General features: G+C 52.9%; 11 protein-coding genes and 1 non-coding gene across 12 annotated transcripts; 8 read left to right on the forward strand and 4 right to left on the reverse strand.

The window, feature by feature from the left end:
* Nucleotides 1-717: 717 nt before the first annotated feature.
* Nucleotides 718-3,670, forward strand: AFUA_2G17620 (cellobiose dehydrogenase; the record flags this gene model as incomplete). The annotated part of the gene is made up of 11 exons (XM_751004.1): nt 718-766; nt 827-1,028; nt 1,064-1,898; nt 1,960-2,455; nt 2,528-2,649; nt 2,704-2,797; nt 2,841-2,895; nt 2,945-3,036; nt 3,093-3,322; nt 3,376-3,418; nt 3,471-3,670. The coding sequence occupies 11 exons, from the start codon at nt 718-720 to the stop codon at nt 3,668-3,670; spliced, it is 2,418 nt and encodes an 805-aa protein (XP_756097.1).
* Nucleotides 3,671-3,960: 290 nt separating this feature from the next.
* On the reverse strand, nt 3,961-4,597 carry AFUA_2G17630 (mannoprotein; the record flags this gene model as incomplete). The annotated part of the gene is made up of 2 exons (XM_751005.1): nt 3,961-4,149; nt 4,202-4,597. 2 exons carry the CDS (start codon nt 4,595-4,597, stop codon nt 3,961-3,963), a joined length of 585 nt encoding a protein of 194 aa, XP_756098.1.
* Nucleotides 4,598-6,116: 1,519 nt separating this feature from the next.
* AFUA_2G17640 (uncharacterized protein) lies at nt 6,117-7,277 on the forward strand (the record flags this gene model as incomplete). The annotated part of the gene is made up of 3 exons (XM_751006.1): nt 6,117-6,258; nt 6,535-7,002; nt 7,123-7,277. The coding sequence occupies 3 exons, from the start codon at nt 6,117-6,119 to the stop codon at nt 7,275-7,277; spliced, it is 765 nt and encodes a 254-aa protein (XP_756099.1).
* Nucleotides 7,278-7,350: 73 nt separating this feature from the next.
* Nucleotides 7,351-9,476, reverse strand: AFUA_2G17650 (transient receptor potential ion channel family protein; the record flags this gene model as incomplete). Its single annotated transcript, XM_751007.2, has 2 exons — nt 8,860-9,476; nt 7,351-8,813 (listed from the first exon to the last, which is right to left on the reverse strand). The coding sequence occupies exons 1-2, from the start codon at nt 9,233-9,235 to the stop codon at nt 7,351-7,353; spliced, it is 1,839 nt and encodes a 612-aa protein (XP_756100.1). The 5' UTR covers nt 9,236-9,476.
* Nucleotides 9,477-10,007: 531 nt separating this feature from the next.
* Nucleotides 10,008-11,168, reverse strand: AFUA_2G17660 (tellurite-resistance/dicarboxylate transporter family protein; the record flags this gene model as incomplete). Its single annotated transcript, XM_751008.2, has 1 exon — nt 10,008-11,168. One exon carries the CDS (start codon nt 11,166-11,168, stop codon nt 10,008-10,010), a length of 1,161 nt encoding a protein of 386 aa, XP_756101.2.
* Nucleotides 11,107-11,651, forward strand: AFUA_2G17670 (uncharacterized protein; the record flags this gene model as incomplete). Its single annotated transcript, XM_751009.1, has 2 exons — nt 11,107-11,435; nt 11,603-11,651. 2 exons carry the CDS (start codon nt 11,107-11,109, stop codon nt 11,649-11,651), a joined length of 378 nt encoding a protein of 125 aa, XP_756102.1.
* Nucleotides 11,652-12,114: 463 nt separating this feature from the next.
* On the forward strand, nt 12,115-12,839 carry AFUA_2G17680 (uncharacterized protein; the record flags this gene model as incomplete). The annotated part of the gene is made up of 2 exons (XM_751010.2): nt 12,115-12,247; nt 12,437-12,839. The coding sequence occupies 2 exons, from the start codon at nt 12,115-12,117 to the stop codon at nt 12,592-12,594; spliced, it is 291 nt and encodes a 96-aa protein (XP_756103.1). The 3' UTR covers nt 12,595-12,839.
* Nucleotides 12,840-14,277: 1,438 nt separating this feature from the next.
* On the forward strand, nt 14,278-14,498 carry AFUA_2G17690 (uncharacterized protein; the record flags this gene model as incomplete). The annotated part of the gene is made up of 2 exons (XM_751011.1): nt 14,278-14,307; nt 14,370-14,498. The coding sequence occupies 2 exons, from the start codon at nt 14,278-14,280 to the stop codon at nt 14,496-14,498; spliced, it is 159 nt and encodes a 52-aa protein (XP_756104.1).
* Nucleotides 14,499-15,925: 1,427 nt separating this feature from the next.
* On the forward strand, nt 15,926-16,423 carry AFUA_2G17700 (uncharacterized protein; the record flags this gene model as incomplete). The annotated part of the gene is made up of 2 exons (XM_077804250.1): nt 15,926-16,179; nt 16,240-16,423. The coding sequence occupies 2 exons, from the start codon at nt 15,926-15,928 to the stop codon at nt 16,421-16,423; spliced, it is 438 nt and encodes a 145-aa protein (XP_077660410.1).
* A 1,242-nt stretch (nt 16,424-17,665) lies between these two features.
* AFUA_2G17710 (uncharacterized protein) lies at nt 17,666-19,186 on the reverse strand. The gene is made up of 3 exons (XM_751013.2): nt 18,849-19,186; nt 18,494-18,788; nt 17,666-18,440 (listed from the first exon to the last, which is right to left on the reverse strand). The coding sequence occupies exons 2-3, from the start codon at nt 18,598-18,600 to the stop codon at nt 17,927-17,929; spliced, it is 621 nt and encodes a 206-aa protein (XP_756106.2). The 5' UTR covers nt 18,601-18,788; nt 18,849-19,186; the 3' UTR covers nt 17,666-17,926.
* A 590-nt stretch (nt 19,187-19,776) lies between these two features.
* AFUA_2G17720 (PAF acetylhydrolase family protein) lies at nt 19,777-21,165 on the forward strand (the record flags this gene model as incomplete). The annotated part of the gene is made up of 2 exons (XM_751014.2): nt 19,777-20,382; nt 20,463-21,165. Exons 1-2 carry the CDS (start codon nt 19,931-19,933, stop codon nt 21,163-21,165), a joined length of 1,155 nt encoding a protein of 384 aa, XP_756107.1. The 5' UTR covers nt 19,777-19,930.
* A 1,053-nt stretch (nt 21,166-22,218) lies between these two features.
* Nucleotides 22,219-22,325, forward strand: tM(CAU)2. The gene is made up of 2 exons: nt 22,219-22,256; nt 22,290-22,325. It is a non-coding gene (tRNA).
* Nucleotides 22,326-22,347: the final 22 nt, after the last annotated feature.

The raw sequence follows: 22,347 nt of genomic DNA on the forward strand, positions 1-22,347 counted from the left end.
ACTATGTGTCTCTAGGCGAGCACCGTCAGCTGAACCGTTGCATCTGGAATATAGGCTCAGGTCGACAGCGCAATATATCAAGCACTCCTTCCTGGACAGCGCGGTCGTTACGAGACGGGGCTGTGAACCATCCACGACAGTCCCGCAAGTATTCTCCGGCCACGTTGAGATTAGTATGCTGCCGGCATATTTATCCAGCATCTCGGGAATGATTCCGGTCTGAGACGTCTGCAGCATGCACTCCGTAATATTCAGGTCCTGCAGAGCATTCCCCGCTCCCATATCAGTAATTGTGAGGCCGATCGCCTGTCTCAGCCATCGCGCTATACCTCCCTCGTCATATTTACCCGCAACACCGGTTTGCACGGATAATCTCCCGGTGCAAGGGCTTCGTCTGGCAAATGAGAGGGTTGCGTTGGTGGGACATGGAAATCCTCAAACCGCGCCGAGACTCCGAGGCCCCCTGCGGGGACGATATGAAATGACCACGCCAATTTATCCAGAACGTGTACTGTCCAACGTACAGGCTCTCCCTCAGGCCGAGCCAATACCATGACAGTGATCCTCCGGGGCGGGTTGCATCATGGACGCCCAGACGGGGGGTTGCACATGGAATCGGTCCTGTGTATCTGACCGGGTCCTGTGGTATATCTTCAGCTCGTTCGCACTCTGCTCTCGACGAGTCACATCGATCCACGACGCTGTGCTTCGCCAGTGATGAAGCTCTTCAACCGTCTCTCTGCCGCGTTCCTCGCGGCCAGCATTGGTCTGTCATGATCGATACTACTGACCCTGAACTACGGGACTGACAGCTAACTTTGCCCAGTGTTGGAACCATGCTGGGCCCAGTCGAGCACCCCCGTGGTCTACACTGACCCTGCTACGGGCATCATATTTGATACGTGGACCGTGCCCACAAGCCAGACCGCAGGCGGTCTCACCTTCGGCGTGGCCCTCCCCAGCACGGCACTGACTACGGACGCGACCGAGTTCATCGGATACCTGGTATGCCCTCTCGCCGACTGCAAGTGACGACTGCAAGTGAGCTACCTGAGCTGACCAGAAAAAAAAAAAAGCAATGCGCATCCACCGACGCCACGAAAACAGGGTGGTGCGGCATCTCCCTCAAGGGAGGCATGACCAGCAACCTCCTCCTGATGGCATGGCCGTACGAGGGCGAGATCCTGACTTCCTTCCGCTTCAGCTCGGGCTATGCCATGCCCGACGTGTACGCCGGCAACGCCACCCTCACGCAGATCTCGTCGGCCGTCAACGCCACGCACTACACGCTGCTCTTCCGCTGCCAGGGCTGTCTCGCCTGGAACCACAACGGGGTGACGGGGTCGGCGCCGACCAGCGCCAAGCAGCTGGTGCTCGGGTGGGCCCAGGCGGTCGCGGCGCCGGGGAACCCGTCCTGCCCGGGGGAGATTACGCTGCAGCAGCACGATGCGCAGGGGATCTGGGTGGCGAAGCTTGATGCGTCAGCGGCCAGCGCGTCCTACGAGGCGTGGGCGGCGCTGGCGAACAAGACTGTTCCTGGCCATTGCTCCGGGGGCGGCGGGGGCACGGGGCCGGTCGGGGTGCCGGTGCCGCCTGGAACGACGTTTGATTATGTGGTTGTCGGTGGTGGTGCAGGCGGCATTGTCGTCGCGGACCGGCTGAGCGAGGCCGGTCACAGCGTGTTGTTGATCGAGAAGGGGCCCCCGTCTACGGGCCGCTGGGGTGGTACCATGAAGCCTGACTGGCTGGTAGGGACGAACCTGACTCGGTTTGACGTGCCGGGGCTGTGCAATCAGATCTGGCATGATTCCGCGGGGATTGCCTGCGACGATATCGACCAGATGGCGGGTTGCGTTCTGGGCGGAGGGACGGCGGTTAATGCCGCCCTGTGGTGGAAGGTAACGTCTTCTCTTCCGTTGTGAATAGGTCATCGTTTAATAACGGGCAACAAACAAAAAGCCATATCCCCTCGACTGGACCTACAATTTCCCCGCGGGCTGGCAGGCGGAGGACATGGTCTCCCTGACAAACCGGGTCTTCAACCGCATTCCGTGGACTGTTCGTCCTTCCGCCGACGGAAAGATCTATATGCAGCAGGGCTACAGTGTCATCGCGGGCGGCCTGCAAGCGGCCGGCTGGCAGGAACTGACGCTGAACGACAACCCATCGGCGAAGAACCATACCTACGGCCATACGCCGTACATGTTCTCGCACGGCGAGCGCGGCGGCCCGCTGGCGACGTATCTTGTGTCTGCCAGTGAGCGGAACAACTTTAAGCTCTGGATGAACACGACCGTCAAGCGCGTGGTCCGGACGGCTGACGGACATGTCACTGGCGTGGAGGTGGAGCCCTTCCTGGACGGCGGATACGAGGGCGTCGTCAACGTCACGGCGAAGACGGGCCGTGTCGTTCTTTCGGCGGGGACGTTCGGTTCGGCCAGGATCCTGATGCGAAGTACGTGCCTTTTGTTTCTTGCTTTTTGGTTTTGTCTTTTTTTGTCTCATGGATTGTGCTAATGCGGACAAGGTGGTATCGGACCGTCGGATCAGCTGGAGATCGTGAAGAGCTCGAGTGATGGACCCACGATGATCGACGAGTCCGCCTGGATTAACCTGCCTGTGGGCATGAATCTCGTGGATCACGTCAATGTGCGTCAACGTCAAGTCTCTACCTGATGGGTCGGGTCCGCACTGACAGAATAGACCGATACGGTTGCCACGCACCCCGATATTGTCTTCTATGACTTTTACGCAGCGTACGATGACCCGATCCAGAGCGACGCATCGAGCTATCTCAGTAAGCCCTACCGATAACCCATTTTGAGACGCGTTTCTGACAGTATCAGACAATCGCATCGGCATCCTCACCCAGTCCGCCCCGAACATCGGTCCAATGTAAGCAACCCTTCGGCAATTGCATTCCCTACAGCCTGCTGACCATCAGCTTCTTCGACGAAATCCGCGGCGCCGACGGCATCACCCGGCAGATTCAGTGGACCGCCAGAATGGAAGGCGGCCACGGCACCCCCGATGACCGTAAGCGTTTGCACTGAAGCATGAATGGCGAACCCAGGCTGACACCCCATGTGTAGACGCCGTCGTCATGAGCCAATACCTCGGCCGGGGCTCTACCTCCCGCGGACGCATGACCATCACCGCAAACTTGGATACCGTCGTCTCGACGCTCCCGTACCTGCGCGACCAGCACGACGTCGACGCCGTCATCCAGGGCCTGGTCAACCTGCAGAATGCGCTGAAGGGAGTCGGGCTGAACTGGACCTATCCTGCGCCGAACATCACCGCCGAAGAATTTGTCAACACGGTATGTCGCGTCTGATTACCGCTCCTACGCAAACTACAAACTAACTCCTACAGATGGAAATCACTGCGAGCACCAGACGCGCGAATCACTGGCTGGGTAGGGAACCGGACTCGTTTTGGGGAATCATCTGCTGACCATGATCAACCAGGGACTTGCAAAATGGGCACCGACGACGGAAGAACGGGCGGCACGGCGGTGGTGGATACCAATACCAAGGTCTACGGCACTGATAATCTGTTCGTCGTGGATGGGAGTATCTTCCCGGGCATGGTGACCAGCAATCCCTCGGCGTATATCGCGATTGCAGCCGAGCGGGCGGCGGATCGGATTCTTGCGTTGGCTACTTAGTTGCATGCATTTCAGCCGTATTTTTGCCTTGAATCACATATGTCTTGAATATGCTTGCAATAGATGCGTACTTCCTATCCACCATGGGACGCTGTAGCCTGCCATCAGAGGAACTGATTCGTATATGAATTGCTGCTCTACTATTGTACTGGGACTACAAGCGACGGAATAGGCCTGACAATCAGTTCATCCACGGCAATAGTCACGTCATACAACATCTCATTGTCATCGTCATTATCATCATCGCTATATACTCCGCACGCTAGCCGAGCCTCGTCTCCACCGGACGATCAAGAAAAGACAGCAATGGCGCTGGAAAACGCCGCATCAATATCCTGGGTGCCAGACGCAATGGTATCCTTGTCAGTCGCAGTGGCAATATCCTGAAGCGCGCCGGACAGGGCATCCGTCTTGCTCTGCAGGGCATTCAGGTCCGAGAGGACGAGGCTGCCCACGCCGGCGGAGTCGACCTGCGGTTTCTACACAATTAGTCTCGTTGATACACCATCGACAAAGAAGGGATGGGAGTACCTTGGCAACGATCGCGTCCAGGGAAGTGACGATATCAGGCTTCAAGCCCAGAAGAGCATTGGTGACGCTGGTGCTGTCGGCGGCGGACAGGGCCGAGGTGGCCTTTGCATCCGCGGTGGCCTGGTCGATGTCGCTTTCCAGCTGCTGCTCGACGGCCTGGGCGGCGAGGGCCTGCAACAGGTCGCCGGTGAACTCGTTGAAGTGCTGGGTGAGAGTGTTGATGTCGGTCTTGATGGTGCTGAGGTCACTGAGGATGGTGGCGGCGTCGCGGGCCACGAGGGGGCCTGAGAGGGCCACGCCGACGAGAGTGGCGAGCACGGCAGTAGAGAGTTTGAAGTGCATTTTGCTGTCGGTTTGTTTGTCTGTCAGTTTGTGGAGTGACTTGATGTTAGGCATGGACACCGGCGTCCATGGGCTTTATATAGTTTTCGCCCTTGGACCTTTGCTAGAGACCACCAGCATGAGACAATGAGAGATCCTCGGTAGGAAGAGTCTTCGTCTGGATGTCGCCAATGGATCTCGCAAATCCACCAATTGAGCTGTACGACAAGAGTCTAAGGATTCGCATTCTGCACGGTCTGCAGAATGAGACCCGGAGGAATGTATTCACATGGATGACCCAAATCACCTAGGTATGAAGTTATATTGACCCAAGCCACCGTCAGCATCCATAGATGAATCCTTCCAATCACCCCCTGCTTACCCCACACTTCCCCGGGCAGAGACAATGCATTCATCCATGACGAATTGGACAAGGGTTGCGATTGGTGAGCAAGAAACTAGCTACGGCGTGTTTGGTCTAGACTCGGACAGATGTAACCTCAGAAGGCGCACTATATCGGGAGTTAAGCGACGGAGCGTCTGCTTGTGTGACTTGCCACTACGTTCTTGCAGCTTGGCGCCGGACTCGGTTATGGATCAGCAAACCCATTCTTGAGACGGCTGTTGTGATTGGGGTAGGTGTCGAGACGGCCTGAATATGATTCAGTCTGGCAAGTGTTGCGAAGGCTCAGTCCCGGTAGTGCGTCGATATCGTCATCTCCAAATATACAGGACCTGCAGATGGCCACATGACTCGACTGAATCCTTCGATATGTTGGTTCAGGATAATACGATGGGCCCATGGCTGTTATAAGCAGGTTGATGCTCTGCCTCGGAATGACTCTCCGTCACATCTGATCAGGGAAGCATAGCTACATGGTTCAAGAGCCAACAACTGCCGAATGCACCGGCTGTGGTATCAGAAGCGGAGACGTACCTGAGAATGGCCCTTATCCCAGTGTTGGCTAGACCTCAAGAAAAGTTACTTAGATCTCGACAGCCTAGTCTCCGTTGTATGCAATCCGAGTACGATCTTACAAGCACCATGCTTCTAGTCACTTTGTAAGTGCTAGTAGTGTACTGGTGCCCAGACCACGGAGCCGGCAATGTGTGATATGAGAGATCAATGGAGAGGCGAGACACTGTATGGATATGTACTGGCAGGACGCTACATGACCCGGTACACAATCTTATAAATCTTCATGACAATGCTTGAGTGTGAGCAGGTCTCCTCATACCAGGAGCAGGATGGACACATTATGTAGCTTATAGTTAGAATGGCCGTGCAACCTCATGGTCGTACAACTTACGACGAGACTTTCCTCATGGGTCCAATCTAGCATTGATAGTTGAGATGCATTCGATCTCTTGCATACAAATTCCTGGATCAGCCACTGCCGCAACAACCACTATTAATACATGGCCGATCTGCTAGTTCATGAATGATGTATTCTCAGATGAATATCCATCGAGCAGAATGAGCTGTAACTGACAGGACAACAGTGCGGCTGCCTGTCTTTCCTAGCAGCAATCTGCCAGGACGTGCACCTCGACCGCCATCATCTCCCTCTACCGGACGCAATATCATGCTCTGATGTCCCGTCTCTGCGTCTCTATGTCCAATACGTTGAAGCCAGCTGGTAGGATGGCCGCAAGAGTACGAAGGGAATACTGGTCGCCCTGCCTGGGATATCCCCGTCTGGAGAACAGGATTGCATTTGCCGCATGCCTGTCCGGTGAGAAGTAATGGTAATGACATACATATTTCATTCTCATTATCTTGGATACTGCCTGGAGATATGCCTGCCAATCCCTTATAAACCTTCTCTCTCTGGCTCCCAGAGTTTGGCCCAGCCAGTACCAATACAATGGCGTCAGGTGAAGGCCAAGTTGGCTTCGATACCACTCCGGGGAAGGTTGAAGATGCAGCAAAGATCTGACATTGGTCCTCTCGGAAGAGCAAGCTTGGCTCGGCCAGGCACGCCCCGAGGAAGCTCTACCCATCTGCATAGCGTTCGCCCATGGCGACCAGGATAATCCACCCAAGTGGGACAAACTGCAACAATGGTATATTACCTTCTTCGTCAGTGTGCTCAACGCCCTCACGTACGTTTCCTGCTCCATTTTGGATACCCTGTGTGACAACCCACCAGCTGGTGGTGCGCCGAGGGCATCTTGTCGGCAGCCACCGGCATCGCCGAGGATTCCATGTCTCCTTCGAAGTCACCACGCTTTGCGTCTCGCTGTACGTGCTAGACTTCGCCATCGGTCCCGTCTTCCTGGCTCCGCTCTCCGAGTACTTGGGCCGACAACTCGTCTACGTCGTCTCGTGGTTCCTCCTCTTCATCTTCAGCTGCCGCTTGCCCTCGCCCCCAACATCGGCACCATCATCCTCTGCCGTTTCTTGGCAGGTCGTGCCGGTGTGGACGGCGCGGTTGGAGGAAAGGGGGGGGGGGGGGGGGGCTCTGAAGTCTATTCTGGTTAGGTGGGTGATTTAACGCTCCGTGCACTGGATCGTGCCGATCATCGCATCCTTTCGAAGCGGGCATCCACATCGTTATCCTGAGTATCCTGAGTATCCTGAACTACGTGGTGGACAGTTACCAGATACCAGACGTACTCGGCCTTGGCGCTGGCGGGGGCTCCCCCTGTTCGCGAGCCAGATGTAGCAGCGGCTGGGCTACGAGTGGGCGTCGGGTCTACTGTTCTTCTACATGGGATGAGCGATGCCGCTGCGGAGTCCGCGGGCTCGTGAGCATTTACACTCGAATGAGGATATTCCTCATCAATATCGACATTCATGTATACACAGACCGGACAAATAGACATCAATACTTGGTTTCGACCATGCCCCCTCGAGCCGCAGCGCTTAGGTCATCCAGCTCCGGCCCCAGCCGTGCCTGGGACTGGATGAACGAGCCGCGATCATCCTGCATCGGCTTGTAGTGCGTATCGGGGCTCTTGGAGATGACCGCCATGACGGACGCGTAGATGACCAAGAGTATCAACACGAGTGTTAGGGCCGCGTTGATCACGAAGAAGCACACGCCCATCACCCCGGAGACGATCCCCGGCTGGTCGAACACGCCGGAGAAAAAAAGCACAAAGATGGCGTTGAGGAAGTTCACCGCCGCGATAGCGATGTTGTACGTGTTGGTGCGTTTGTCCATCCATGGGCGCACGACGCTCACCCCGATCAGCATCAGACCCTCGAGCACGAGCAGCGCGACAGTCTGCACGATCGGCACCGTCTGCCCGAGGCTGATGAACAGCGCTTTGACGAACAGGTAGCCGATCACGACGAGGATGAAGCTGGCGGCTGTGGCGCGGTACTGCACGTACAGGAAGCCCCAGCGGTTGAGGCAGGTGGTGTCCGAGTAGAGGACGTAGGCCGGGTTGCGATGCATCGAGATGGACTTTTGCATGAGCAGGATGATCTTGACCGCGGCCCAGACCAGCGCCCCGCTGATCGAGCCAGGGATGATGGCCGCCACCACGATCTCCGCCGACGAGTCACGCTGCGTGAACTCCCACAGGCAGAAGATGCTCAGCGGCGCGAAGCCGATAAAGACCAGACGGTACAGCACCCCGCGGGCGACGACGTCCCATTCACCGAGGAAGTGGCCCCAGGCGGGACCCGTTCGCCCCTTCTTCGCCAGCACCGCGCAGACCACTTTCATCAGCAGGACGATGATCATGACCACCAGGGCAAAGAAGGTGAAAATAATCACACTCGTCAGGAACAGGTTCGTATCCTCGATCGCCGCCTTGAGCCCCACGCGCTTGATCCCCCGGACAATCACATTCGTCGAGCTCTCCTCCGCCACCGCGCGCTTCTTCAGCACATTCACGGACGTGGTGGTCAACTGCATCAGCAGCGTCGACGGCACGCCCCCGGTCGACCGCTGGTACCATGTCCCGATCTTCTGCACCGCCCCGACCCGGATCAACCCCATGCTCCACTGGAAGTTCTGCGTCCACGACTGCACCATGGGCGGCATGTGCACGGCCAGCATCCCGACCATGGCCTGCGCCTGCACGAAGCCAAACAGCGCGAGGGTGTTGCCGGCCAGATGCGCGGCCGCGTTGGAATGGCCCTGCGTCGAGGTGAATGCCGACGCGGCGAGCCCCAGTCCCGAGATGATGGCCGTGGTCCAGCCGACTCCGGCCTGGTAGACGGTCTTGTCGTTGGAGAGGCGCGCCTCGACGCAGGTGATACTCTCGCCGGTTGCGCTGGAGTTGACGTAGATCCGGACGGTGGCGTCGAGGTCCGGGACAGTATATGCGATGCCTGCACGATTAGACGCGGCGTCCGTAGAGGGTAGGAAGAGACTCACCGGGAATCCTGCGGACCACATCCTCCCCAACCTCGATGGAGGCGGTCGGAACATCGATGGGACCGGCATTCATCGGACAGAATCCCTTCATCTTGTCCGTCTTGCACGGATCGATCGTCTTCTGGGGGATCGCATATCCGTAGACGTACAGGGTGAGGTCGGCGGTGACCTTGCCCGAGATGGAGGCCACGCCATCGAAACTGAAGGTCAGGGTTCGGTTGTCTGGAGTAAAGAGGACATTGAAATAGGTGGCAGTGAAATTCGAGCTGTCTTGACAGATATTCAGAGCGTTGGATTCGATGAGTCGGACGGCTGACGCGGGGAGACAGAGCCGCAGGAAGGCGAGAAAGCCGAAAACGAGCGACAGTAAATTCATTACTGATTATAAAAGAGCGGTAACTGCATTGAGCGCATTAAAATGTAGAGAAATCAACCAAGATGGGGTTCTTGGGGGGGAGAACACTGGGACTCAGGTCGACAGAGGATGACACCAAGAATGACCGAGAAGGAAAAGGCACGTCACATGGAGTGGTGAAGGAACGACAGAAAGAAAGACATCCGTTCTATTTACAGATATTCATTCATATTTTCACCAGGTAGAGACGGGGTACATTAATAGATACATTAATTTCATTCGCCCCTGAAGGAAATTGTGAAACTTGAGTTTAAGCGGCCACTTCGTTCAGGGTCTGATAGGCTGCTAAGAACGCCCTGAAAAACATAGCCAATCTGACTGTTCGATCAGCCTTCTTAGTAGTATTACTATTCCTTACTATTCCGTGACTATTCCCTTTTCGAGGATGCCAGTTGCTTACGATGAGCGATATACGAGTACGGACCCTGTCTAGCACTCGATTGGACGTATGAGGTCGAGTCCATGCTCCACCGTGCCAATGGCTCTTGTCTCGAAGCAAATTGGCTATTTTCTCTTCTACTCCGTATACGCCGTAGCTAAGCTCTTACTCCTGATGCAGCCAAATAAGGTTGTTTCCGACTGTCGATCATCGCCGTCTGCCGTCCCAGCCTTGACAAGTCGTGTCGTTGTATGAACATGAACATTGCCTGAACCCTTCTACTTTTATCAATCTGCTCGATTCGAGTAGAGTATCTAGTTACATGTGACACACTCAGGGAAACATATTGATGATTTAAGACTCCTTCTCCTCACCCTCCGGCCACAGCATCCGCCGGGTAGCCACAGCCCAGATTGTCCCTACGCCGACACACAACCAGATAGCCACCTGGGCCATCGTCAACCCTGACCCAACCCACAGAATCGCAGACGACTGCAGCACCTGTCCAACCCGGATAGTGGCAAGCACGAACCCCGTGTTCGGAAAGACCATGCTCCAGTATGGAAGCGACATGCGCAGCGCCCCGGTGCTGCCGAACACGCGACACTGGGCCAAGACGCTGAGCACCGCAATGCACAGGCAAAAAGCTGCCATGGTCCACACGAAGATGGCCACCAGCGCGGCGAGTACAAGTGCAATGTCTCCGGTGGGGACGGACACTGGCTGGCTCGTGGAGGCGTCCGCGTAGAAAATAACGGACTGGCCCGGAAACTGCTTGACGGCCGCTTCCGCCATCCCAAGCAGGGCCAGGGCTGTGAAACTCCATGGTCCCACGGCGATGAACATTTCGGGTCGGTCAGATGGCTTTGGGAGTCCGTCTTTGTGGAGTCGGGAGAAGTAATCGGAGTAGATGACTAGAGACATGATAAATCCGAAGCCTTGGAAGGTTGTCCCCCCGATTAGAATGGGGAGGGCATGATGACGAGGCTGATGCGACGCCAGCACCGATGCCATCGTCCCCGTCAGCATGGCCGGAAACAAAGGGAGAAGACGGACGAGGGCAAATGGCTGGCGACGGGCCATGCGGATATGGTAGAGGTACCAGTTATGCCAGATGGCCTGGATGGTCGAGAGGACAACGTAGATCCAAAACACGATGCGAAGGGCAACCTGCAGCCAGGGGCCACATGCGTCGTTTCCGTAATTCTCGGCTCCGAGGATTAGCGTCGCTAGGGCCAGTAGACAGGTTCCTATAAAGTAGCTTTCATTGGGCTCCTGGAAGGAGTCGTTGAGGGCGGAGGACTTGGCCAGGAAGTGGATGATCAGACAGGCAGATATACCCAGGAAGAGGACAAGATTGAGGATGTACACAATCTTGCCCATGGTCTTCAAACCGGGGAATTGATGTGGCGTGCTCGACAGGAGAACAGCAATACCTCCTGTAGCCATGGGAATGGAATACCATCCCCAAGTGACCTGGCATATTCGATCCAAAAGGGACACTCTGGTGATCATCGTCTACCAGCATCAGCTTTCGGTCAATGATGGATTTGACGACTTCGAGCGCATTTTGAGGCCAAGCAGCTGGATTATTATCTATTGTCTGCCCAATGCCTTCCTGTGTCGGTCTGTCCACTTCGGCGTCATGGTGGAAACGTTGGGCCGGCCCGATGGGCTGATTTCTCGGATCTTGACCGTGTCTGGCGTCAACCTGAGAGTCCCGCAGGGTTACTCTAGATGCATGAATGGAGTTCAAGCAGATATACTCATCTTCTTCCATTCGTAAGTTCCTTGGATTGCAATATAAGCCAGGTGGGGTGAATGTGCGATGTTATAAACATACATGTGTGGTTGACTTTATATGTAGTGCTCAGAGTTCTAAGTGCTTCGTTAGTAATAGATCCGCTCTTTTACAGATAGTTCTCTCAGTTTTGCTCAAGCCTTACTAGTTTATATTACTATCCTCTTGGCCGTCTTCAAGGAGCTAAGAAACTCTAGGTTGAGATTTGCATTTCATTAGCAGACATGCGGACGTCAATTACAGCGGTATAGAACAGGGAAATCCCAAGCACTTTCCTCCGGTCAAGGACAGACAGATACAGCCAGATCTTATGATGCAGGGGTGTATGGCCACTGGAGTGGATCAGTACCTATTACCTATTTGCCGAGACCTTGGCCAAGTAGCTTACTTGTCGAAATACATACAACATCCGTCGCAACGTGTAGCCGAGCAGATATGATAGCAAACACATAAGCGCCAATTGACTGATGCATAGAAAGGATGCCACGCCCCCTACATACCAAACAGCCACTTAGAGTAACCATGTCCACCTCATACAGTGGCTCCTGACGCTGCGGTTTCATCCAATATGTGGCTGTGATTCCCTGCCTCCAGCCCCCGCACTTGACTCCCATCAATCGACGCCATCACAACAAATGCAATTGCACCGACCTGCAGAAAATGGGCTACTTTCGAATGCGCCTCCCCGACGCAGCGAATCAGTTCGTCGTCTTCTCTCCTCCCGAACTTGAATCAATGGGTAACTATCGTTGGGGCAGGGCAGCGGTCGCGCGCAGGGGTTGTTCCGTCCGAAGTGTGGCGTGCGATGCTTCGACCGCAGGGCCGTGGATAAGGGGATGCGGTTGGTAGAGAACTGGCTGACAAGACAGTCTTGCCGATGAGATTTGAAGGAGATAGGCGGCCCGTGTGGAGGATGGATCCGGCTCGGTACCTGGAATGGAAGACTGGGCATGTGAGTGTCAATGCACTCACCATTGACCAGGACCAGTCCCTGCACAGAGTCTGGACCTAAAGCACTTGGTCGACCAGAAAGAGGTGGATTATATCGATTGCAAGGAGAGGAAGGGGAGAAGAGATACTGCCCTCATCCGGGGAACGTCGCGAGACAAGACTGATGCTAGTGAAAGAGAAGCGCCGTGAGACATAATGGGTTCGACGTATTCGAGACGCAAACCGGATCAGTCACTCGTCAAATGCAGTCCACGCCAATAGTTAGATAAGTTGAAGCTTTCTCAGTAACCACGCGAGCTGAGATATTTTGGGATAGCAGACTCTACTACTCCCTGGCCAGGCATCTAATCCATTGCTGCACTCCACGATGCCTCAGTAGTCTGCTCACACGACTTGAACAGAGTAGGCGGCAAAGAGCGTTCATTATGGAGTTAAGCCCTCGAGAACTGTAACGTAGTCACGAAAGGAATTTGTCCCGCAGTTGTCAATGTCAGATCTGAACATAATCCATCCATACTGAGCCTCCCGACATGAGGGCACTGATACCATACTGGGCTACTATATCTGATGAGACCTTGCTCGAGTTTCTCGTAGATAGAAAACGGCCGGGTGATTTTCTGGACAGATCCAATGGGTATTGGAAGGTTGCATTTGGCTTATGTGCCCTGCGAATTGCACATGCGCATCCAGCATGCATCCAGCCACGGTGACCAGATGTGCCCAGGTACAGCCAACTTGAGGTACACACGGGATTGAAAGCTCGGCTGGTTTTCTGGAGAGAGCCGTACATCTTGCGGCGGCTATGCGCTGTGTTAAGGCATCTTCGACATGATTGCTGATCAGTCGTTGTAATTCGGGAAGCTGCTTGTCAGCTTCGATCTCACTCATATGATGGAGGCCATTGTCAACCGTGCCATTTCCGATCAGAAACAGTGTGCCGAGATGAGCACATGTTCTACAATCAAGAGCAACAAGTCAGAGACGACCATTGGCAGAAAATGGCAAGCCGAGGTTCGGACAACTCCGTACTATAGTTGATAATCCGAGAGAATTGCGAATTGCCTAGTACACACTTCGTCATAGTAGAGTTTTGCCAACACGGATTGCTAACTACTACGGTAAATTACCCTGTGTGTGCATAACCGACTTAAAACTTCCATTATGCCCAGGTTGGTTGTTCACAGGAAAAGAGCAAATGAGCACTATGACTACAAACCCATGAATGGACATACATACAGCGCTAAGCCACTCAGTAGAACTAACCAATAGACAGAGTATATTGATGTGCTCCCATGCTAGGTATCTGGTTCAGTACACTTACCGGCGCTAAAGGAGGTACAAGTGTTTTGTCCCGCTGGCCATCCGAGCTGAGAATCACTACGAGAAAGATTGGGATATTGCGAGTCTGCCAAATCATGATCTACCGCTAGAAGTACTCGAACTAGATGGTAGGTTACGCTCCAAACCCTCCTTCTTGTACGAAAACTATCACCTGCCGAACAGATTTCTGATTCCTTAGATATCGAGATTGACGGTGTGCATTTGTCAAAGTTAGAACCCCAGCCTTACGAGAAGCACTCGTCGAAATTAGTCCACGATCATCTTGCGGAGTACCCTTATGCAACAGTGCATTCGGAGCGCTTGGACATGATGCGACGTCTGGTAGACTATCGCCAGGCCCTTCTGAAAGGTGGAGGGTCGGTTGGGCCAAAGCGCCCTTCTACTCTCAGCCAGTTCTATGAAGTGTTTGAACAGAGAATGACTAGGGCGCTTTGGAATTTTCCTCTCAGACTCAATGGCACCTTCCACCCCCTTCGCGTAGTCGAGCCACACTACTATTACTTTCGGGACATCAACCTCTTTAGATATGTCATGTCGGCTTGGGGAGACCAGAAGGTCTATGTGAGTTCCGTATAAGTATAGCCTACAGCTCTTCCATCCCATCACTAACAGCCTGCCACTAGGAATATGAAATGGCACCATCTCCTATACCAGGGCTCACTCAGGAGATCCTTTTCATACCTGCAACCGCTTGCACCGTCCTTGCAAGGACAGACTGGATTGTCTCCCAGACTGGAGGCACTACCAGCTGAGCTCCAAGATATGGTTTTCAAAAATCTCCACCCCTTGATCAACCCACCGCAGACATGCACGCGTTCCTTACCGGCAAGGCTGTGGCGTGACTTGCTTTTCTATGGGCTGGTTCTACCGTGGCTTTGGGATTGGACGTATCCGCCCTACAGAGCTGCCCTGCGACATCCGATGCGGTGGACGTTCCGACATTTGAAGCAGAAGAAGTCTGGGATGGGGAGAGACTTGTGCGAACCCTTGCACAAGTGGACGTGTTCGAACCGGGGCAACCTCTGGAGCATGCTCCCCTTCGCCTGCGGAATCGTCGGCGGATCTGGAGACTACTAGAGGAGGCCGAGGATGGAGATATCAATGAGTGGGTCCAAATTCATGTTTATAACAATTAATGACGTGGTATCAAGAATGACTATTTCAGACTGTATTCTGTCTCGCCGACAGCCACCTATGTACTGATCATTCGATATTCAGTTATCGATATCATGATTGTCAGCTGAAGCTCACCTCCGGTAACACCTCTCCAGTCCATCCCAAGAGTATCTACGAGCAGTATGTAGCTTGATACTTTAAGCTCAACTACGACTCTGCAGGTGTCATAGTAAAGCTCGCAGCCTAAGGCCCCGGTCTTCCTGGCAGGGACCGAGGCAACGTGGAGCAAACAAAGTATATCGTCATACATGCTTCCTCCCCGTCATGAACCCAGGGATTTTCCTGTTATTGCAAGGCTCTGTGGCTACTACCCACTTCCTTTACTTTCGTTGTAATTGTCGAAGAAGTGGCCTCAAAAATCCAAACGCCGCAGCCGATATTGGCACACGTCCGGCGGCGTTGGGCATCTTCTTTCGAAGAATGGAATGGATCATCAGGAGATCAACAGGAGCAAGAGACAGGGCGTGCTGTTCTCTCCAGCCAAAACCGGCCTCAAGCCCGCGTTTGGCAAGGTCTACGTGAACTCAATGAGAATGACTGTCTTATGTATCGTAATTTTATGGGATCGAACCAGTCACTGGTAGAGTCACTACCGGGGAATCCAGCCTCTTTGTCCTTTGATCACCACTAGAATACAACTTTATGTTATAATCGCCTGTGCGTTGCTCTCGCCGATGTTTGCCATTTGATATAGATTACCGAGATTCTTGTCACCCGCTGTGCCAGGCCTGCCCGGTCACTGAGGCAGTGCGCCATGGATCATACTTGTCCGTGCGCCTATCTTGCTATCCTGTACTCTCAAGATCACGGCCCGCAACGGTTCGTCGGAGGAACAACCACGGTACGGCGGACGGTGCAGTGATTCCCCGGCGTGGACCGGCTCCTCTAAGACACCCCACCGGCGTCGATCATTTTTGATCTTCTACTACAAGCTGCAGAGTACTCTATCACATAGTTTATCTTTCTGAATTGCAACACATTTTCCTGGCACAGTAACCCAGAAATGTCTCCCCCAACAAGTCCACATCCCTCAGCAAGTCCTCATCACCCAAACACCTCACGCGCGCGCAGTCTCAGAAGTGCCTCTGTCGAAGCGTCACCTCGTTCTCCTCAACAGATTTTCAATGAGATCGTTGACCAAATTCCGCAAATCAAAGAGTTTACCGAACTTATCTACGAAGACATCGACCCGGATGATGGTTCCTTGCTCTGTTTATCACTGGTAGAGGACAAACGCATTGAAAGAAGATGCGTAAGGTATGACATGCCTTTCAACAGCACACAAATAGTTGTGACCTGGACTAAATTTTATAATAGAGTCAACTTTAACGCACATACCCGTGTACTCAGAATCAAGGTCATGCCGACTCGACTCCACGACGTCCACCAGCGGTGGGCTACAGCTGCTATGGCGACATGGGCTCTTAATGGTCTCTTAAATCAAGATGAAGTTGACCTCCTTTGTGGTTCTGTCGGCTCGAGTATGTACTACTTCTGCTAGGTTCTTATGGTACTAATAAATACATCTTAGCTTTTACTGGTTTTGCTGGAAACTACCGAGGTTCTTCCAAAGAACCAGACTACAGTTTCTGCCCTAATAGCAGTGCTTTCCCCTCGCTTGTTATTGAAGCAGGTTGGGCTGAGTCCTTCCCGCATTTGCGGAATGATAAGGATCTATGGATGGATGGATGCCCGTCTGTTGAGTTGGTCCTCTTGATAAGATGGACAAAGATCTCTGGTAATCGTGTTAAGGGAATGTTAGAGGTCTGGAGACGCAATGGAGCCGGAGGCCTCAGTGTTACAGAAATGGTTGGTATCTTTTTTTCACTCTCAGACACACAACAGAAAGCTGATATTAAATTGTTTAGCCAATATTTCCTCGTCCGGTTCCTCAGCCCGCCAGTGAACTCGTCCAGTTTACCAAAGGCCAGCTCTTCGGACCAATGGTAATCGCTGGCCAGGATCCTAGCACAGTACTCTCTCTCGACGTGGCCAGGCTGAGGGTGATGGCTGAGGAGGTTATGACGATGAGGATGGGCTTGACACCTGCATAAGTGGTTCTACCAGGTTTGACTATAGCAGTTCTCCCTTGTTTTACAGCTTAGGGGCTAATTGCCGAAGCAAAAGAAGAATGCGGGCTTCTGAGGAAGCATCTTGCTCTCACATCTGCCGACACCCAATGCGATAATGAGAATGTAGTTGTCTTGTATGCCTCTCTTGCTCAGACGGCCTAGCATTATTGCCATTGATAATCCTTCCCTCTACGGCTGAACTTGATAAGGCACCCACCTCCCATCCTTTTACAGGACTTGACTACCAGAGGTGTTGACCTATTAGTCACCATTGATGTGGCACTCCACATCAACCTACCTCTCAACGTTCAGCATATTCGAAGTTCCCTAGATGGTGTAGTTGCAGTGGAATGAGTGGGTTTGCTCTCCCAGACTGCTTGGCTGTGTCTATGGACCTGAGAAAGCCATGCCTTTCCATCAGTATAGCTCAGTACTCTAACCTTGAATCGCCTGTTATCAATTGCGTTAGCCGGTCCAGATTGATCCATAGAATGGCTCCCCAATATGACCATGATGCCGCATCTTCTCGATCTATTGTCACTGGTAGGAATATTGCTTGTAAGTTTGTACCTTTGCAAACACAGCTATTGTATGATGTGAGCGGATGATTCAGGCTGTGCATCATATCCGTGTGTGAAGATATTGATTAATATTGACAGTTATTCGAGATACATGACACTGGCTTTTCAAGCTCTACGGAACAGCGTGGTTTGGGACTCGGTGCATGATAGATGGCGAAGTGGGCAAATTGATCATGCATATCATAGTGGACCGCACCCAGAGCAGGAAGATAATGAAGACCCGACACATAGTTGCGAGTAGAGTTTCTTTCTTGGAGATATCATGAGGCCCGCCGTAACAGTCCGCCTTCAGCACCTTGAGTGCGACGAATCTTCAAACAGGAAGCGCCAGCTAACATCACAGTATGAGTATTATATTCCTTTCCGGCGCCATAGAGACCTCAGATCCGCTGTAAATGCATCTGCAACGACGAAACCTCTTGCTGAAATGTCTCGAAACATGGCATGAATTGACTCTGTCTCTGCAGCGGCTGTTACTCTTGCGCCTGCTACTCGCAACGGGAAGAAAAACAACACAGACGCCAAAGCTGTGGTCTTCAAAGCAATCTCAGCCATCCGTAGAATCGCATCGACGTGGTTCTGGACAACGGCCGGCGAGATTGTGGGGGTGGGTATTTCGTTAAACTGAGCGCGGTAGTCGAAGATTCCCGACAGGTAGATGGAGATGCTGTGAAAATATATGGTTGCGAGGATGGACTGGGGATTATGCGTGGGTGTACCAGTATCGGCCGACCACTTTTGGAAGGTCGCATACCAATCATGGAGAGCTGAGCGAACAATGAAGCCTTCAGCAGCAAGCTCAAGAAGGGTCTTATGAAGGAGCATGCTCGGATGATTGGAGTCCGGTTTGAGCAGATCCCATACCCTGAGCTTGGTCAGTCATACAGGAAGATATCGAGGGCCTGCGAGTGTACTTGCCGGTGGCTTATCGAAGAACATGTGATCATCAGATCAAACAATGATTCTTTTGGGTGCCAGTCGTTGTTGGCATGCTCGTCCCAGATCCTCCTTGTGAAAACATCCATTCCGGCCGGCAAAGAAAAGTAGGTTCTGGGTATATGAGGGCTCGACAAATCTCAAAGACTCGTACTGTGAGGAAAAATGACCGCCCAGAGCCAGATAGATGGGCTTCTGGGCCACGAAGCCGAAGCATATTGGACGTGCCGTACAGAAAATGCTTCACCCAGCCTTCTCCGGTCATATCATGCATCAGCTAATCGAAAGGGTTAACCTCAAGCATCCGATATGCTTTCCCGAGGCAGGGTTGACCTACTTCGAACAGCCCCAAGAAAAACGTAGTCCACAAATTGACGTCTGGTGGCACGCTGTTGCTTACAATCTCGATTTTCAATTCGGAGATCGACGTGTGGTAGGCCGTTATTGCTCCCACAGCCGCATCTTTCCTCTCCAGAGGTATAGCCAACAGCGTCTTCCTGCTCAGATCAAGTGCACCCAGGGCAATGGATGCGTGATACATGCTGGGAGACCTCTGGAATCCCGACATGATAGAGCCGAGGTCCAGGGGGCCACCAAAGTCGTTCCTTGCCAGAAAATCCGAGAAGAAATGCTTTGCAAATATAGCTGAGATTCCTTCCAAAATTTTGGGGCAGAGCCTAAGCCTGGGAAGATGAGTGGGGGGCGAGAGACAGTCGGTCCTTTTGGATGCCGCAGTGACATTGACAAAGACAACGCTCGCCTTTGGCTGAACTGCTTGAGGGACGCATTGCTGTTTCTTACTTATACAATACCCACAAGGAGGACCACCTGCGCACTACAGAGGGTTAAAATAGAGCCCGGAACGAATGAGCTGTTCGCTGAATATCCGATTAGGAGTTCTGACCTTGATTCTGCGTCGTGTACAGGCCACGCACCGGGTGCGAGCAGTGCGCCGATCGAGTGGTCCCAGGACAGCCATTCTCAAACGAACTGTCGGAAAACCTCATGGGCATTCCAAGCAAAGTGTTGCCCCTCCTATCTTGTACCCAGCGGAGGGTTGGAAACCTTCCCATGCCAAGATGGCAAGAAGACGACGTACAAAACTATATCCGCCTTTCCCGAATCGGCAGCATTTGAGCGCACTTCTTGGCACAGGCATCAGCCCCAAGATGAGATACAGCCCGCATATCACACCTCGCAGAAGATTCCATCACCGCTGAATCATTGCCTTATTCGTTAGTATGAACGTCACGATGAGCCGACCCATTAGAGCAGATAGACGCCACAGAGTCCGCAGGATTGACTCCAGAACCCTATATAAGATGAGGGCTTCTCCCGTTTTCCCTGCAGCCGATGATTCCCGGTCAACTCTTTTCTATAACACATTCTTTAGCTCTTAGCCCTTAACCAGTTGTTACAATGCTCAACCTCTCTGCAAAACATCTTATGTTCGCTGCTCTGTTTGCCCGCCTTCTCCGGAACAGCAATGCGGTGCCCTTCCCCGGCACAGTAGGCCCATACCACACCAGCATTGCAACAACCCAGCTCATTGATCATCATCGTTTGGATCCCTACGCTCCCACGCCGCAGCCGCGTACTCTGATGATCTCTCTCTTTCATCCCGTCCGTCCTGCGGCATGTTGCCCATCCCGGACGTCCTACATGGACCCCGTCACCGCCACCTTCGAGGATGAACAGTATGCACAGGCTGGCATCCCAGCAGGCGCCTTCGGCTCACTTAGCCTTCAAAACTGCAAGCCATGTCCGAATGCAACTTCGAGACGCCGGGTCAAGGGCCCAGAATTTCCGCTCGTTGTCTTCTCGCCTGGCCTGGGGAATACTCGACTTTTGCACAGTGTTATGGCCCAGCAGTGTGTACTCCATATCGTCTGTTCCCTGCTCGTCTAGAGCGTTGGATACGCAGGTTTCTCTAACTTTCACTTCCCAATAGACTGTCCAGCACTGGCTACATCGTCGTGACCATCGACCATCCGTATGACGCAGGCATTGTAACATTTCCTGACAATACCACAATCCTCGCCGCAAACATTACAACCGATGACCAAATTGTGGATGACCTGGACGTCCGTGTGAGAGACGTATCCTTCGTCCTCGACGAGCTCCACCGGCCGTCCGTCATCTCAAAGCTCATCCCAGGTCAAACATGTGGGCTCGATACCTCTAAAGTGGGAATCTACGGTCACTCCCTTGGAGGCGCCACTGCAGCGGAGGCTATGCTTTCTGATTCTCGCCTCAAAGGGGGTATCAACCTGGACGGTTCATTTTTCGGCTCTGTTATGGGATTGGATCGGCCGTTCATGATAATGGCACATGAAGGGAAGAACCTAACAACCGATGCCACTTGGGGCGCTCTGTGGCCAAAGTTGAAGGGTACCAGGAGACGATTCATGATTAAAGGAAGTACACATGGCACATTTACGGATTTGGCGCAGGCGGCTGATATCCTTGGTCTGAGAGAGGAGTTTCCGACCCAGGCGGCCGTATTCCTGGGAAGTATTGAGGGGGGAAGAGCCCTTCAGGTCATTGCTACTTACACTAGCAGATTCTTTGACTTTGTTCTGAAGGGGAAGAAAGTTGAGCTATTGGAGATGTCCAGTAAGGAGTTCCCTGAGGTGATTGCTGGAGAAGATTAACTCAGATAGGATATTATAACTCATCCATAGCCTGATTCAGCAATGTCCAATCCAGACAGCAGTAATCAAGCGAAGTACTATTACAGGCCTTGATTCACTCATCAACTGATAGCATCCCTGATCATTCTTCCTTACCTCTTCAGCCCTCTCCTAAGTTTTACGCAGAGGATGCCTCGTCCAGTTCACTATAGAGAAGCTGCTAGGTTAGATTTAGCATTCTATAATTTCCTTTCAGTCTTGCTATACTGAAAGATTATTTAACGCTCTGTTACGACAGCATTACGCATCACCCATTACACCCCAAGGAGGTGTATAATCCCATCAGCTCCGGGGTGCGGCTACCTCTCTTAGAGCACAGGAATCCTCCCACTGGAATCTCTTTTGGTCAATCAGTCACATCGATAGCGAAGCCTGCTTACCAGGCGCTAACTTCTTCTGCATGATTGGCAACAGATGCCATGCTTCGCCGTTATGCGGCCTGATCAAGACGGTGGCTTGGTGTCCTTCCTCACCAACCATAAGTTACCACAGATACGAAAATCCATTAGACTCTCTGCCTTTTCGCAATCACCGCTCTAAATTCGTCACGTTATAGGCTGAAGAAGTACGCCGAGGCTTGGAGGCTGTTGAGTACTTTGATTGTTCTACAAAGACCGGAGACGGTGTCGATAGAGCGATGGAGAAAGCCGTTAGCCATGTGTTGCGCAGAGAAATAGCACAGAAGAAAGGAGGAAAGGGCTCAGCTTCTTCTAGCGAGGCTCATTCCCTCGCTTGGGCCCCGTCAACATCTAACAGACGGTTCAGGGAGGGATTGTATATACCGTCGGGGACTTGGGGTAACCTCCAAAACTTGGATTATGTGTGGCCCCTACGATATCTCTGGTCAATATATGTCCATGATGACGGACTGGAGAAGCAGTATCCAATTACTGTCCCTGTCTACCCAACGCACAACTCCTAGAGCGTGAACTATCTCAGAGAGAATGATGCTGTCATTACAAGTATCAGGGTCAGACGGTTATGAAGCATATAAGGGGCGATCAACTCAGCAATGCCTCTGTGGTGTAGTTGGTTATCACGTGAGTCTCATATTGCCTATATGATCAGAAGATCACTTCTGAGCCATCTCAAGGTCGGGAGTTCGATCCTCCCCGGAGGCACGTTTTTTTTGTTCATTCCTTT

This window comes from Aspergillus fumigatus, chromosome 2, assembly GCF_000002655.1.
Source record: "Aspergillus fumigatus Af293 chromosome 2, whole genome shotgun sequence".
In the NCBI taxonomy this organism is placed as follows: Eukaryota; Fungi; Ascomycota; class Eurotiomycetes; order Eurotiales; family Aspergillaceae; genus Aspergillus; species Aspergillus fumigatus.